Raw genomic sequence first — 18,086 nt, 5'->3', positions numbered from 1 at the left:
AGCGGTCCTGAATTATTTATGTGCAAATGAAAGACAGAATGTCTGATACCAGCTGAATTCTTCGTGTGTGAAGAGGCATTTGAGGAGTGTTGTGAATTTCTCCCACACCACACCACACAAACACATAGGCATTTCTTACAAGGACTCTTGTGTTCATTTTGAAAGTTGAATGTTTTGTGTTTGATTGTGGGGAGGGGGACGCAGGTGTCGATATCTGTCACCCCGTCCGTCGTGTCTGTCTCTGCTCACTCACCTGTGCTGTCGGTTGTAGAAGGGAGTCCCTCGCTACTCTGAGGAGGCCGTCCTGCAGCTGGAGAGAGAGCTTGTACAGGCCCGACTGAAGGAGGCAGAGTCCCAGTGTGCACTCAAGGAGATGCAAGACAAGATCCTCGATATGGAAAAGGTGAGTTTACTGCTCTGCCTTAAAGCTGGGGTAGACAGGATTCGTTTTAGAAACAAAATATTAACTTTTTAAAGAACATTGTGTTTTCCCATTCAGCTATCAGTGAGGAAAGGTCTGTGTGTTTGGGGCAATCACAGTGTTTCTCTATGTCTCTCTATGCAGCTGCCTGAAAAGCCTACAGCTCCCAGTATCTTTGTACAGTCAAATCTGTTGAGGTCTGAGGGTTCCTGAATGGTTGAGGGGCTGACCCTACTCTGTCCTCCCGATTTGTAAGGACAGAGTAGGACTTCAACCAATCAGGAACCCCCAGGCAAGAATAGATTTGATTGGTCAAAGATACGAGGAAGCCCCAGCTTTAGTCTCAAAAATTGCCCCATCACTGTATGTTTAAAACTTAGTTTTCTTACACGCCTTCCTCAGAGGAACACATCCTTACCAGATGACACCAATGTGGCACGACTACAAGAGGAGCTGATTGGTGTGAAGCTGAGGGAAGCAGAAGCTGTGACTGGCCTGAAGGAGCTGAGGCAGCAGGTCAGAGACCTGGAGGAGCACTGGCAGGTGAGGGCCAACGTTTCACAACAAAGTCTGTGAAAAGGAAAAGAAAAACTGAAAGCTTCACTGTCCATTTAGTTAGTTAGTTAGTTTAAGTTTATTTCGGACATGTTAAAAGAAATAAAACATAATACAGAAATGGACAGACATAACATATAAAAACTTTGCAAAAACAACATATGAACAACAACAAAAAAATAAAAAAAAATATATATATATATATATATATATATATATATAATAAAAGAAGAAAGAAAAGAAAATAATTGAAAATAAAGGTAATTTGATTTTTTTTGTTTTGTTTGTTTATTTGTTTGTTTCATATCCGAAAAGGAGTGGGAAGAAGTAAAACTTATTTACTCCCACCCCTTATTCATAAATTATCTATCAGGTTATCTAGTCATTATTACTTGAATTTATCTATCAAGTTATCTAGTCATTATAATATATACAGTAAGTTAATTTATGAGTTATTTAACTGGATTTATTCTAATATATTATTATATTTATATTTATATACATATAGATTTATTCTAACATATGATTACTAGTCTTTATCTCTCTATATAGTCATATACATATAAAAACATATGCAAACACATTCATACATACAAAGACAAACTGAAAGTAACATGAACCGAGCAACAATTAAACTAAGTTAGTAAATAATGAGAAATGTTCTTGACTTACACTACGCTGACACATCTCCCCAGCGTCACTTGGGACGCACTACTGGTCGCTGGAAGGACAGCCCCAAGAAGAACGCCTTGAGCGAGCTGCAGGACGAGCTGATGAGCGTGAGGCTGCGAGAGGCCGAGGCCCAGGCGGAGCTGAGAGAGTCTCGGCAGAGGATCCTGGAGCTGGAGACGCAGGTCAGGGATCAACATCAGCTTTCAAATTAAATTATTTGTCCCGTTACTTCTACCTGCATTATCACACAGTGGCCTTCAGGTGGCAGCAGTCATCTACTGATCAGACTACTGACAAACTTCAGTGTGAAGCAGCAACGTCACCAATCACCACATTAGTGTTTGGATACATCTGAAAATGTTGTAAATGTCACAGTAAAGTAAACTCTCATTTAAATCCAACACTTTTGCTCCCACAGAGTCAGATTCACAGCAACCACCAGCGGCGGGCGGAGCAGGAGGGTCGCTGTCTCCAGGACCGTGTGCAGAAACTGACGACGCAAAACAAAGACCTGAACACGCAACTGCAAGAGATCAAGCGGAGGCAAGCTGAGATTGAATGCAAGGTACGTGTGTACATCTGTTGCCAAGCTACAACACAACAGTCGGAGCACAGAGACAAACCACTGCAGCTCTGTTGTGGCGTAGGATCTGCAGTAAAACCCCTGAACACTCAATGTTTATGTCAACTTGCATATTCATATCTATGTAGAGAAATAAGGTCAGATGGTGTGAAGTCTCCTCATCTGACTCTGCCATAAAACCTTGTGATGTTATAAAATCTGGTCTGTTGCCTCCTGTCGTGACAGTTTCCAGGTCCAGAAGGAGGAAGCTTTTTGTGATTATATCTCAGCACTGATGGTGCTAGATTTCTGCTGTACACTTTGTTAAGACTCCCCCACTTGTAGGAATTCCCCCCTGCAAATTTACTCACCCAAATTTAGAAAATAGACAAATGTTCTCGATGCCTTGTTGTCTTTTACTAACATAACGTCTTTAGCTGCCTTTGCTGTTGCCTGAGAGCTTTGTCTGGTTTGTTTGTCTGTAGAGTAAAGAGGAGGTGATGGCAGTGAGGCTGAGGGAAGCTGACAACATCGCTGCTATGGCTGAACTCCAGCAACAGATCTCAGAGCTTGAGATTGAGGTAAAGTCCCAGCGTGCAGACACACACACACACACTCATCCTTTTGTCTGTTACTCTGCCTCTGCATTAAGAGCCAAACTTCTATGACTCCAGCCCTCGACTACCAGATTTACAGTGGCAAGAAAAAGAAAGAAGACCTACATTTCTGCATGAACGTGTATTGAAATATGAGATCCTTAGTTACATCAGAGACGTTCTAATATTTAGTGAAATTTAGTTTGGTTACATCACTCAAACATTCACAGTAGATCTAGGCGATGTGGCTTTACAACAAAATCTATCATTTTTTATCACATCACATCTCAATTTTATTTTTCCCCCCCGCCACCACATCTGTAATGTGTTGCCATGGGACCTGTTCTCCTCACACAGGACACTACTATTAGTAGGGAGGTTAAGCGACTTTTGACTTCAAGTCATGATGCAAAGGTCCCCTTTGGCATGGAAATACCTTAGGGTCATACAAATAAATCTATCCAAAGACACAAGTGAGATCACACTTTGTATCTGAAATAAACACGTTTTTAAAATGCCTTTTTTTAATTGAGAAAACGCATGTTAAAAGCACATTCTATTTAGAATGTCCATATAAACTACAATGTTTTCAGCTCCTGGATGTTATCTACAGCTTATTTGTAACATGATTGCAATATTTCAGGATTGTTTCTCAGTTTGAATGATGAACAGGGATCTAATGCCTTTCAATCTGTAGGGTGGACTGACATAGGAAGCATAAAGTCCAGTCATGACATTCCATTATGGCTCATTTTAAGTAAGAAATAAAGATACTGTAACATCATGAGATTGATAAGATGAGCATTAACAAGCATTCACAAAAGTAAAAATCTACCAAAATGAAGCTTACCAGTTTCAGCATTACTCTGAGAGAGGATCTTAGCCAGCTATACTGCGCAGGTGAAATAAGTCAGTCCTAATCATATGCTTTATGTGGGAGCTGCGAACCTAAACTTCCCTATATATGTACATAAAAGCTGAACATTGCTTATTAAGGGCGCTCTACACTAAAATTTGTTAGTTTACTTTAGGAGCACAATGAAAAATGTTTTCAGTAGCAGGTTATATAAGCCTTAAATAATGTACAGGGTCCTATGTGACCCATTTTTACATTTGAGAACAGTAAAAACATTTTTCCTTTGACTTTAAGTTGACTTCTAATATGACCCAGAATGGGTCATACATGTAAATTCAACTTTTTTTTAAATCAACACACACAAGCAGTAACTAGTTATAGGTAGGCCTATATTTTGACCAACACAATATTTGGCTAATTGGTCTTTCCTGATACTACTGTGATATGAATTACATCTTATTATTTAACTACTTATAGGCTATATTTGTTGCACTCCATCTGATATTCAACAAATCAGTATCAGTATAGTTTTATTAATGTTTTTACACTAATAAAACTCAATATTCTGTCACACAAGCAGCTGCATGTCGTCGTAGAAGCTGCAGATCTCATCCAGGAGCTGAAGGCATCAGGGGATCTGCCTGAGTTTATATGGACATTCTAAATGGAATGTGCTTTTAACATGCGTTTTCTCAATTAAAAAAAGGCATTTTAAAAATGTGTTTATTTCGGATACAAAGTGTGATCTCACTTGTGTCTTTGGATAGATTTATTTGTATGGCCCTAAGGTACTTCCATGCCAAAGGGGACCTTTGCATCATGACTTGAAGTCAAAGGCCTATTTTTTGGGCTTAACCTCCCTACTATATGGGGAAATGATTCTACTGATGTTAGCTGCTTTTTAGCAGTAGTTTGAAAGCTGCCACCGTCTTGAGGCTCCTCCCACTTCGCAGCTGCCTCTGTTCGAGATGCTGGAGAAAATTAGTTTCACTGCTGCTTTTAGCAGTGAAACTAACAGTGGACAGGTGGGTCACTAAACATCCAATGAGCCGCCTCCAGGTGAGCGAGGAGACGCTGCCTTTTTTGGATCAACTAGGCCAAACAAAAAGAGCTGGAGAAGAAGATTAACAATCAACATTTTTTGATTTTTATAAAGCTTTTAGAGCTACAGAGTCGCCTTAGAACAATTGCGACATCATAACTTACCTCTGTGGTTTCTCTCCCTAGAAGTGGGTGTCCGACGAAGTTGAGTCTGAAAGCACAAGGCAGAATGATCAGTAACAAAACCTCAAGAGTAACAGAAAGGCTTAGAGGAATCACTGGAGCTGCTTAACACCTCTTTTTAGCTTATGGGGGGCCCAGCTTGCAAAAGGTTGAGAACCCCTGAGCTAGAGAACCAAAATATGGTTCATATACTCAGTGAAGGCACAAAAATATCAGAACTGTTTGTTTGTGATGTAGATAAGAAAATTATCTGTTGAGTTGGGGATGGCATTTTAAATTGGTTGATTGATTTGGTTGATTTGGTTTCTGTGTGTGGTTTAGTCTGAATCTTTCAGTCACAGTTTGAGTCTCTGAATCTGATAGCAGTCAGTGGCTTGTTTAAACATGTTGCCATGGAGACACTAGTGTTGAATCTGATTCAATTCATGCCCACACAGTCCGTATATAGCAGATAAGCTTGGTTATATATTTCCCAACCACTACTTGGTTAGTCATGAATTTGTAATCTTACAGAGAAATGCATACACACTGATCCTGTGTGCAGAATGAGTGTCGCCTTGTTTTATAAACAGTAGAAGCTCAAATCTGCCTCACAGCAGAGTTTCAGCATTTTTCCACACATATTTCAAACCTTTAATCAACAAAGAGTGATTGACAAGGTTTATCTTTACGGTTTAACTCAATCATTTTGTTTCCCAGAGTGTTGTATTTCATAGCTGGAAATATATATTTTTTAGCAAATATTAAATATTTTGGGAATGCAGAGAAGACATACAGAGAAGCTCATACACCGTCAACGAACAAGAGTTAAGAAATCAGTATTTATCCCCAAACAAATGTAACGTTACACACAACAAGGGTGACCAAAACAAATACAGGCCTGTTCTTACAGCACCAACACTCAACAGTAGTGGGTGATAACAGATGAGATAATCTTTAAAAAAATCTTCAGATTGGTTTAGTGTTGAAACATGGCATTTTTTATTGAGTGAGAGTAACAGGAAGATACTTGTGGTGTTTTATATAAACTGTAGGGGATAAATGTGAATTTCCAATACAGTACTTGAAATTGCAAAGTATTTGGGTGTAAAGTGGTGACATCACAGGAGGTGGACGTAACATATTGTTAAATTCTGTTGTTTCCAGGTCTATTAGTAATATTTGCCATTACTCTTTTTTGGAATTATTCCAGTACTGTGAGCAGCTCTGAAGAAATTGGACAAATTCATGTTATTAGATGAGTCAAGAGACCTTTTTGTCACATCACAAGTGACTGTCCCAGTCTGGCTTGGCACTGCGCCCACACATGATCTGATCATAAAACAATACCTGAGAATTTACCAGTGTTATTTTGTTGAACATAATGAATATGAGCGTATGAATAACACGCAAGATCACAAGATAAGAAGCAGTGATTATATAAATATCAACCACAGTTGCGTCAGAACTAACCAGTGGCACTCATTGTTATGGACAGGCACCGTCAGCCTTCTGGTTGGAGCTGTGAGGCTCTTCCTGCTGCAGCTGCAGTCTGCTGATGCTCTCTTACCCTCTCCAGTCTTTACTGTGTCACACAGTTCAGTTCAGACTGATCCCTAGTGGAGCCTCGCTGCATTAGACTCAAAGCTGTGGTGTTCACATGTAATTTCATGACCTTGTGCAACTAATTAGCCTTAAAATCACAGCTGTAATCACTTTTCATGCACTGAGGTCACACTTTGAACAGGCCATGTTTATTTTTAATTATACATGAGATAAAACACAATTGTTAATTATATGTCAATAGTTACAGCTTTTCCTTAGTGTATGCTGCTGTATGAACAGATTAGATTGGAAAATACTCAGTTAACACAGTTGTAACAATATTTGTCTTCAGGGGTTATAATATTTTTGGCAAATGCTATACATTAATAAACACTTGTTTATCAATCTATATAATTATGTTGAAGGCTGAACTCATGGAGGAGCCTTAAGTTAAGTGCCACCGCACCGACATGGGTGAAATATCAGTTGAACTGAGCCAATGATCAAACCAAAGCCAGAGCTACAGACATTCTTGGAAACAGTTGTGACCCAGGGTCAGTGCTGCAGGTCTGTACTCTTTGTAAATGTGCTCCTGAGTGTTAAGGTGTTTGACATGATCGAAGCTGCAGGCCCAGACTATTTATAAGTTTGACACCTACAACAAAAACACCCCCTCTTCCCCTTCACAGGCTACACAATCACACTGTGTGGTCTGAGGTTTTGTTACTAAGTGATAGAGCAAAAACATGCAACACCAGAACTTTACCACTACCGCCTTCACACACGTTAGACTACATGAAATCAACACAGTTGGGTGTGACGATATATAAAGCTCTTAACTTTGCTTTATTTTATCTACAGGATTCAGATGCTTCTTGCAGCTGTGGTCTGTGCATTGACTTATTTGTTCTGTCAGGAGCAGGAAAAAAAAATCAGTTTCTTTCCCTCCTTGCGAGCGAAGGTGACGCATAATGACGTTGATGATTTGTAGCTTAATGTGAGGGGTCAGAGGTCACAGAGATCAGATTGACTTTGAGTGCAGAATTCCGAGCAGCGGCAGACTTGAGTGAAGCGGTGACGACTTGTACTTGATCGTCCTCTTGTAACTCCAGAGATGGTGCTGCAGAGGTTTATTGAATGATACAGAGGGATGATAACAAACACAGAGTGGCGATGGAAAACGTTGTCAGTGAAACTGAGATCTCTAGAAAGGTTTATGTAGGATTCTTTCACTACCACAATCATGGCCTCTGTTTAACGCCACAGTGCCACTGTCTCTGAGCTGATAGGAAGTGGTTTCTCATCTTGAAGCAGAGACTCTTACCAAAGGTGACATGCATGGTTTATTTTGAGGTTTCTATTACATGCTCAGAGATTTATACTAAATGTTTTAGACTGTAAGTGGCATTATCATGTTGATTTTGTACTTGTCGTATTATTGTAGGAAATGTGTTTTTTTTCTCTAAACTAAAGCCATGCATCTGTGGTGCAGCTTAGAATGTTATCATCATCAAATATCTCTTGGAAATAATTGTAGATTTATTTCACTTTTCAGATTTGCTCTTCACTGAGAAGCAGCTGATTGATAGTGTAGTTTGATCACATGACAGATTTTCATGTCCTACTCCAGCTGTGAGACTTCACACATCCTACAGATTCAGAAGAAAGCACACATCACCGCCACTACAATGGACACACAAGGTGTAAAAAACACTTTGTGTTGTCCGAGGAAATTCTAGTGCAGTTTTTGGAAACTTCCCTTATGAGCTCACCCGCCCAAGATGTGGTGATGTTTGTGGTGGTCACTTCAAATCATGTCAGTGCAGTAAGCAAATTAAACTTAAACTGCTACAGTATGTTCTGCTTTTTCTTTCTTTTTTGAAAGTGGTTTTAGACCCTCTGTGACAGTCTGGCACCTGGTGATTCACATGAGGAAGTCTTATTAACTGCCTGCCCCTAATGTGTTGTTTTCAAGCGTGTAAACCTCAAAAACAACACACTTTGGGATTAATCTCATGTTTATACGTCTCCTTGTGAAGAAAAAAAAAAACCCACTGGGGCCCACTGAACTCTACCTCGCCTCACCACAGGAATCAAAAACCCCATCTGTATTTTGAGGTGTTGGCGAGCCAGAAAACACTCAGTCCACCTCTGTACCTTGACGCCTAACGCCTGGTTCACACTGGACGCCGAAGCGCCGCGACGCGGAGCGGCCGCGGAAATCGCGCGCGAGCCGCGTCCCTCCAGTTCACACCAGACGCTGATTTCTCCGCGGCGGTCGCGAGCGCCTCTGCTCCTCAGCTGTTGTTTACTCACATTCAGAGCTGTGTTTTTTACATCATGGATAAGTAAATAACCTCATATAATTATAACACCGTGTGCTGTGGGTCAAACAACTCCCTGTACTTCACTTCCAAGAATAATTTCACGTCCTCCTTCACTTTACAACAACTCGTCTCTGCCTCTCTCTTTCTCTCTCTCTTTCCCTGTTTGTTTGTGTGTTTTGACCCCCCCTCCTCCTCCCTGCAGCCAGCCCACTCCGTGTCTCCCTATCCTGTGTGTGTGTTTTCATCTCTCTTGTTCTCTGTTGAGTCTGACAAATATAAATACGGTCGCATTTGTCAATCGCGGTATTTTATTTTTGAAAATCGCTTTTATTTTGAAAATTGACCGGATTCTCTCGTGTTTCTTTGTGTGACTTCCTGCCAGAATTGACGCGGTCGGCCGCGGCTCGCGCACAAAATAGAGCAGACGCCGAAACCGGCGCTCCACGGCGCGAGCCGACCGCGGAGGACCGCGACGCTCCGCGTCTAGTCTGAACTACAACACCAGTTAACGAGGGCGCCGAATGGAAGCGGACTCCGCTCCGCGGCTATTCGCGGCGCTTCGGCGTCCGGTGTGAACCCGGCGTAACCCCTGCTGTACGCGTCTTTCTTTTTTTGTCTCTCTTTTTGTGTATCTGTGCTGCAGCTTGTGGTTTGAACTCCTCTGTGCACCCATCACTGGTCTCAGACTAAGAACAGACACGTTCAAGAGATGTCGCTGAGGTTTTTGAAAGAAAAGTTAGTGTTTGTCTCCAGTGCATGCAGATGTCTTCAGTGAGGAAGGTAAACATCACATGGGCTGTTAAACTGTTAGAGACAACAACCATCCTCGTCCCCAGGGCCCGAGGAGGAAATCAAGCACAAATGACAGTCTTGTGTTTCCTCTGACATCTGTCACTTCACTCACACATGCAGGCTACTTCGTCATGCTGCTTTTTTAGACAAGCAGCTCACAACTGTGAATATCAGTGGGTATGCATTAAGATGTCACTGAAATTTCCTCTCTTAGTGTTTTAAATGTATGCAGCGTTTTCCACTCAGTCCCATGTTGAACCACTCAGTCTCTGCCGATTGATTTACATGATGCTGAGATGTTTAGTCACCTTCCTCTGTAGGAAAGCTGTCGGTGTCACTGAGTGCAGTAGTTTTATTTTTCTAAAGAACTCGTCTTCTCTACCAACAGAAAGAAGAAGGAAAGGTCCAAGGCCAGCTGAACCACACAGACTCCAGCCAGTACATCCGCGACCTCAAAGACCAGATAGCAGAGCTCAAACACGAGGTGAGAGGTCCACTGTTCATCGAGCTAGCTTCACCAAACGGGCCGGCTCGATTTAACTCTGATTCTAACTTAGTTGTTGTCGGGTCTTTTTTCATCTAGCATCTCAGAAGTTTCACAACATTCCCCCAGATATGTTTTTTCTTTGAAGCTAACAAATTAGAAGTGTTAACTACACCCAGAGATTTCCTGTGTGGAGCTAACACACCTCTTGTGACGACCCAAGATGTTTGTACAACAGGGTTTCACTCAGCTCATCGCAGATGAGAGCAACAGATAGGTAACAAAGGTGTATGTTTAGAGATCAAACATCACAACTGCACATTAGTGAAAGTAAAATCTGATCCTTTAAGTTAGTTGTAGTAAAGGAATATGTACTGATATATACCGCAACATACTGTACATGTATGTATGTATGTATGTAGAAATATTCTATTGCTAATAGTATTTTACGCAACATGTTTTCAGTTATGCTTAATCATTTGTTGTGATTTTTTTGGGGGGGCTCTTGCATCAAAGTCAAACCTTGAAAGAAGGGAGCTGATCCATCCTGTCATTAACTGAGGAGGGGGCTCATGCATTAGAGGTTTTGTTGTGGTCTTGTTTGTAAGGTTGAATATGGAGACCCAGCCTCAGACCCACACAGATCCCTGAATCAACACACCTCAGCTGCCAGGGAGCACTTCCTGAAGAAAAGAAATGAAAAGATAAAAATAGAGGTGGAAGTTGTCATGATATTCATGCACTATACTGTTCGGGTCAAATTTGACCCGTTTTGACATTTGACAGCAGAAAAAATACCCTAAACATCATTCTTGATGAAATTTTATGACTTTTCCTAAAGTGACCCAAAATACACAAAAATGAAAATATTTTTAAATTGTATACTTTTGAACAGGTGCTATAAATCTTTATACACTGAGGCTGTTTCGGGTCAAATTTGACCCGTATCTGTTTAGATGGATTTTAGATCCACCAGTGTGGGTCAAATCAAGGAAAATTGTGGTTTTAGGGAATCTTGAAACTGTGGAACTGTACAGACCATGTTTGTGTGTATAATTTATAGGACAGTGGTGACAGAAACAGAGTTCAAGGGGGACTTCGACACTGTCACGAGAACTGCCTGTGTTCCCACCACATTTGCCCAGGTTCCCACAGAGACAGACACCTGCTGGTCTTTGAGGGGGCATGGGGGAACCTCAAAACAGTGAAATAGTAAAACAGCGTAGTAGTGATCATACAGTATGGTGCACAAATGGAACAGAGGTCATCTGAGGTCAAGGGGTGCCTTGACACAGACACGAAATCTGCACCTGCAAGCATCTGCACCTGCAATGTAATAAAATAATCTATAAAGTAACAAATTTGAATCAATTTGTGTTGGGAGGGTGGTGGTGGGGGGTCATGACATAGAGGTTCCTGAGCTGCCATTTCAGTAACTGACATCATGGCAGCAAGACTTGGTACAACAGGCCCTTTATCTGATCCTCCAAAAGGAGGAGGTTGATAGTGATTTGGTGGAGGATGTGCCAGAGCAGGAAGACAATGCCAAAGAAAACCATATTATATATTTTTTATAATAAGGATTTTATTATTTAATGTTTTTGTGTTCTAAGTGGTAAATGTTGAATTAATATTGATAATTATGATTTCTTATGATATCGCATCTAGCTTATAACATATAGCACCTAATGGTTGCAATGGTTAAACATGGTCATATTATGAACTCCAACAGTTCCACAATGTTCATGCCATTTTAAAATTCAATGAAATATATTTAAATCATTGTGGCTTTTATGTGTTTATGTCTTATGTAGAACAGGATGTAATACTGTGTAATAGTAGAAGTTTTTCTCCAAAAACGAGTGTTGTAAAACTTAAAAAATGCACTCTCCCTGCTCTCTGAAATTTTTTTTAACACGTAATCATACATTAATGTATGTGTCATAGGCTATTTAAACATTCTAAATAGATCTGTAGTTTAAAATTCAATATAGACACTATGAGGGAATTCTTGGTCCGGGTCAAAATTGACCCGAACAATACTGTGAAGGTATCAAATTTGAACAGTTTGTAAGGGTTAAAAAAAAGCAGTATAATAACGTTGATATCACAAGTAAATTTTATAAGCATAGTTGACTTCTAGAAGATGAGTCATATACAGGAACATCATTGTCTCTGCTCAGAATGTGGTCACATCAAGCTGCAGTCACAAGTCTCTGCTGGTTTTGCCTGGTGGTCATTCTGGTTTCAGTCTGTTCTGCTATGAGTCATGAGAACTCAAGTGGCTGCGTTGGACAAACCTGAGTGGCTAAAAACAAGTCCCACCATCAGCCCCCTCACATGCACACACATCACACACACTCTGCATTGACGTCTGCATCATATAGCTGTAAAGGTCTGTTGCTGTCAGTCATATGATTAGATCACAATTTCCTTTTTGCATGACAATAACAGGAAGGAAGCCCCCATATTTAGACATGTGCAGGTAACCCTATGCACAGTTTTGTTCCTGTGTGCATTGTGTACCGTGCTCTGAACTGGCCTCTGAATGCATCTCTTCCTACATGTCTGTTGCTTGGCAGGCCGTTCCAGGTGAGTTGGTTGTTACAGATGTGCCCATGTAACCCCCCGTGGTTAAAGCCTGACCTTGTGTTGACCCTCATCTCATTAGCACTGTGCCCCCCCCCCCTCCACTGTAATCCTGTTGGATTGGTGGCAGGAGTCTGTCCTCAAAGTGATGGTGCGCTGCTACACATCAGAGGTGGAGAAGACAACCTGACACACACCTGTCAAACCAACCACAGTCCTCATGTTTTTTAGTCTTTTCACCTGGAGGAAGCATTAGTTCATCTTTAAGTCCAAGTCAGTGTTTGTGAAGAAGATGCAGATCTATCAAATGGGACTAACAGACGACCTGTACAGTCAGATGTGGCTGTGAAGATGAGCTGGTCGATCTGGTGTCAGGTTCACTTCCCACCTCTGATGGACAGCCGAGCCACTTGCTGTGGGACACATTCAAGACCATTTTACAAACAGTCACAAACACAACCCCTTAAAGGGATACTTCACCCAAAATCGATAATTCATCAATTTTCTACTCATCCTCATGCCATATCATACATATAATGGCGGCGGATAGAGCTCTTTGAATCATCCAAAACACACACTATGAAACATCCAAATATCTCCATACTGCTGGTCCGTACTGACCCAAGTGTCCTGAAGCTGCTCTGTTGATTTTTGTGTCCATGCACGAGATTTGCTGCAAGATGTTCGTTCGTTGTTGTAAACCATTGGATGTACAGGTAATACTCAGAAAATTAGAATATCGTGAAAAAGTTCATTCACTTCCCCATGATTGCGAACTGTACTGAACCAGACAGAGAGCTTTTAAAGGCTCAGGAACCCTTTGCAGGTGTTTTGGATTAATTGGCTGACGAGGCTGTGACAATTTGAGCTACAACATTGAACTTTTTCACGATATTCTAATTTTTTGAGAGGGGTTTTCATAAGCTGTAAGCCATAATAATCAAAATTCTAACAAATAAAAGCTTGAAATATCTTGCAATGCCTGTTATGAGTCTAAATAATATATTCATTTCACCTTTTAAGTTGAATTACTTAAATGAATGAACTTTTTCACGATATTCTAATTTTCTGAGTATTACCTGTATGATGTAAACACAGAAGAACACCTCGCAGCAAATCTCGCGCAGCCACTGAGAGCTACTACTACAACAAGGATAAAAACAGAGATCACATTCATTTTTTCCAAACAACTTTTTCATGTTGCGTCTTTAGGACACTTAGGTCACTAGAGACGAGCAGTATGGAGGTATTTGGATGTTTCATAGTGTTTGTTTTGGACGATTCAAAAGTGAGCACTATCCGCCACCATTATATGAAAGTTCTCCAAACCCTTTCTTGGCATAGAAAATTGGTGAATTATTGATTTTGGATGAAGTATCCCTTTAAGAGAATAAGAAAGAAAAAAAAAAAATACAACCGCTTTGTCCCAAATCCATACTACATACGTATGAGTGTGTTACACATTCTCACTGTGAATGTAACAATGTAAATTTACTCAGCGTGGACAGAAAGCTGGCTCTGAGTTCACAGTGATGACTGTTGCTCCACCATGTAACACACAACAGAAGAAGCAAAGTTATTGATTAATTGTTAATGGTTTGAAAGCAAAATATAGAAAATGGCATCTTCTCTCTTATCTTCTCTCTTGTATATTTCTCAATATCAAGAATGAGAATCCTAATACAGTACAGACTATATCCTGTTGGTATGTGGTGTGGAATTGGGTCAAAGTTTTTTTTGTCTTACCAAATGATTTCCTTGAGGTTTTTGGTTACATTGCTGCATGTGAGATCTGTCAAACATCTGTTTGTGTTTGTGTCAGTGATAAGTCTACAGTATCACTGACAGCCAAAGCCCTGATAAACATTCTGCATCTGTCAGAGTCTTGTTTTCTCCCTCGGGAGTCACACACATGTGTGTTGCTCAGTTTGCATGCAGAATGAAAACAGACATTGCTTCAGTCCTAACGCTCCTCGTGCTTCCTCTCACAGATTTGCTGCCTAAAAGGCCAGAGGGGCTTGGCCAGTCAGCCCGCTTTTGATGGGATCCACATCGTCAATCACTATGGAGGAGATGATGAGTCTTACCAGTCTTCAGATGAAGATGCAGTGAAGGACCCCACCCTCAAGGACACCCAGCAGAGCAGCAGCGGCCGGATCAGACTGCACCCCAACCTCGGGGACAGCGATAGCGACGAGGAGGACGGGGAGACGCTGCGGCTCTCTGTCCCTCAGAGCAAGTCCACCACTGTGTGACGGGCCCGAGCTGGCTGCCAGAGTCGGGACACAGGCTGTCGGCACCCACCGACCAGGAGGGGGGGGGGGGGTGTTTACAGCCAGCATTTCAGAGGAGAGGTCTAGAGCTGGAGATCTGGATTTCAGAGAGGATATGCATCAACATTTCATATCACCAGAATCACACTTATTGGATTTAGTTTGTCTTTGTTTACCTCTATGTGTAGTTTTTTTTTTTTTGTTAACTTCTGGAGGGCAGCAAACACCTGACAGCTGGCAGATCATCAGATCATCAGATCATCAGCCTGGACCTGAGCAGAGATTAAAATAATGTGGAACGTTATCAAACTCTACTGGACCACAGAGACAGGAGGAGGAGGAGGAGGAGGGAGGAGGAGAGGCGGTCCGTTCTTTCTGTCTGTCCCTCCACCTCCCCCTCCCTGTCGGTACAACACAGAGAAAGAGACTGTGCAATAAAACATTTTATGCTCTACTACACAACTTCATCTGATGTATTTTTATACTTTTAAAGCGTTTTATAAATGAACGTCAACAGCGTATTAATGCCGTTACTACTAAGTGTCCGTCATGCAGAGGCAGAACTGTACGAGTGCTGTGTGTGTGTGTGTGTGTATATATAAATATATATGTATGGGTCTTGATGAGCTTGGTCAGAGCCTGGTTTCAAAGCCACTTGTATCAGCCAGGGTTGACCTGAGGTCACGCTAACCTTTAAGGCCTTAGCAGTGCCACGTGCCTTTCACCAGGGCTGGTGTATCACAAGCTCATCGTGACATCTGAATACTTGTAGATATGTAAATGTGTATTATGCTTGTTTTTTTGTTTTTTTCTCAACTCCTTTTGAACTTGAACATATGTATCTATTGCATATCTGACGTTTAGAATATATTGTACAATACAGAAAAAAGGGACTTATAGTTTAGTTTAATATGGTAACACAAATGACAAATGTTGTTTTTTTTTTTGAGATGAGTGAGGTGAATTCCTGTTAAGAGAATAAGATGTTTCCTGGTTAGAAGGCGTCAGCTTGCATGAATAATGAGCAGAGACAGAAGAGGACAGATTTGTTGCTCAGAGTTCCCTGAAAGCATCACAACTACACTTTCAAAATGAGCAATACAGAGCAACCCATGTAACCTACCGATGAGTCAAAACTGAGTAATCTCTATCATATGTTTTTGGGTATCACAAGTCGACAGCCGTGGGGAGTTCGAGAGAAAAGTGAGATAAGACGCCGCACAATTGTACACTTTTCCTTTCTAACATCTAGGGTTGGCACCAAAGTAAACACCAAGCCGTGCAAACGCTGCTCATCCACAAGTCGCTTCCACTTCCATGCGCAGAGGACCTGGATGTGTAAAGAGTGAATTTCTCTGAATGTCCGTACACAACACTAACTCCTGTATTCAGTGACGGGACGAGTCAGTTCCAGGAAACAGAAAGGCTGCGACTTGATTGGGTAATTATGATGTCCCTTTTAGATACCCTGTGTTGTTTTGGTGGGAGAGGAACACTTGATGGCACTTTGTGAGTCTGCGGTGCAGTTAAGGACACACATGGCAACACTATGGAGCAGTCAGCACACTCTGGAGACTAAATGAGATTGTTGTGTGTTTGATGAGTTCATAATAAAATGTTTGATAAACACTCCTGGCCCTGTGTGTGTGTGTGTCTGTATGTGTCAGACCTCTAGCCTCCTCTCTCAGGCTCAAAGGCTGTGAGCACATGGGGGATGTTCAGTCTTTTTTCTCTTTCTTCCTCTGTGAAGATTTTTTGCTTAGATTGAGTCTTTCAGGAAGTGATTTCTCGCGGTTTTCAGAGCTGAGCCTCAACTACTAATCATTTCATGCAGAAAACCACATTTTAAAAAGCGTCTCTCTCATCGGGCACTGAAAGATTAACCAGGTTTGTGTAAATGCCAAATACTAATGAATGCGTGTTTTTTTTTTCTTTTTTTTAATGATCGGACATCAGGCCAGTGTGTTAAAGTTTATACTGCAGTGATTGATTGTGCTCGTGGGTGTGGAATGTGCTTTTTTTCCTACAGTTCGGGGAAAATCAGTGATAGTTTATTCAAATCATGACAAGCTGCTGGTAAAACTTGACGTGATTTTTTTTTGTCTGTGTCTGTAAAACTGACCCGCGTGATGTTTCCACAAAATTACGATTTAGATCATTTAGATCATTTCAAGAGCGGCTGCTGCACGGGTTTCTAGATTTACAATGAACGTCCACTAAAAGTCAGATTTTTAAAGATGAATGTCTAAGCTACAGACGGAGCCTGTTGGTTCAATACACTGGATTTGACCAGATCGTGGTGACACTGTGGTGCCGAATGAGAGCAGATGACTCAACTAGTGTTTTCACATTCAGACGCGCTGCTTAAAATCTGGATTTCATCAGTCAGAAAATATGTCGAAGTTCAGATGAAACTGATTTAATTTATGCAGCGATAAAACAACCGCACGGAACAACAACACTTTTGCAGAGAACGGTTTCATAAGATTAAAACTCTAAATACGTTAATTATTGGCATTTAATATTATTATTATTATTATTATTATTATTATTATTATTATTATTATTTTTATTTTTATTTTTATTTTTATTTTTATTATTATTATTAGACTAGGCTACTGTTATTGATCGGACATAAGCTCTGCTATATTTAACTCTTTACTTTCATGGCAGGATGACAGTCGTTAGGCGGCCTTGTGAAACTCTGTGCCGGCCTATCGGCTCTCTCCGGCCCTCTCGCCTTCTGCTTTTATCGGCTCTGGCTTCATATCTTCACCCGCACCGTGTCCGGATGCCGCAGCCGTGACGGGTAGGCTAATCGAGCCGGCACATGTGGAGCTTTGATTTCCTGTCCCTCGTCCACTGATAGGCTGCTCCGCCTGTGGCCCGCTGCCCCAGGGCCGGGTGGGATGTTGTGTGCCTCATAACTTTTGAAATCCACATAAAGAAGCTAGATTGTATTGGTGTTGTTTGTTGGTGATCAGAGCGCACCCACTCCGTCTCTGTAGCACTGACAGGATCCAGTTCAAGTGTCGCACCTGCAGTGGATAAAAGGCACCGTGGTGCAGCGCGCGCTCCTCTATTGTTGTGTGCGTAATGACGCTGAGCGGCCGCTGTAACCTACGTCCAGAGCAGAGCAGAAAACACACCGCCTCTTGTTTTGGGGGCTCCTTCGTTTGGAGCACAATGCCCAGAGTAACGTGAAACTGTC

General features: G+C 41.4%; 1 protein-coding gene across 9 annotated transcripts in view; it reads left to right on the top strand.

The window, feature by feature from the left end:
- evi5b (ecotropic viral integration site 5b) overlaps positions 1–16,504 on the top strand; it is a 38,752-nt gene extending 22,248 nt beyond the window's left edge. For all 9 annotated transcript variants that reach the window (XM_085773787.1, XM_085773781.1, XM_085773779.1 and 6 more), the window contains 7 exons: positions 272–403; positions 824–964; positions 1,672–1,830; positions 2,067–2,213; positions 2,696–2,791; positions 9,918–10,013; positions 14,594–16,504. In XM_085773787.1, the coding sequence (XP_085629913.1) occupies positions 272–403; positions 824–964; positions 1,672–1,830; positions 2,067–2,213; positions 2,696–2,791; positions 9,918–10,013; positions 14,594–14,857 (1,035 nt within the window). In that variant the 3' untranslated portion in view covers positions 14,858–16,504. The remainder of the gene's footprint in view (positions 1–271; positions 404–823; positions 965–1,671; positions 1,831–2,066; positions 2,214–2,695; positions 2,792–9,917; positions 10,014–14,593) is intronic.
- The last annotated feature ends 1,582 nt before the right edge of the window (positions 16,505–18,086 follow it).

This window comes from Trachurus japonicus, chromosome 4 (genome assembly GCF_045865225.1).
Source record: "Trachurus japonicus isolate A0001 chromosome 4, Traja_1.0".
NCBI lineage: Eukaryota > Metazoa > Chordata > Actinopteri > Carangiformes > Carangidae > Trachurus > Trachurus japonicus.
Note: the sequence above shows the minus strand (reverse complement) of the source record. Positions and strands in the feature narration are given on the sequence as shown.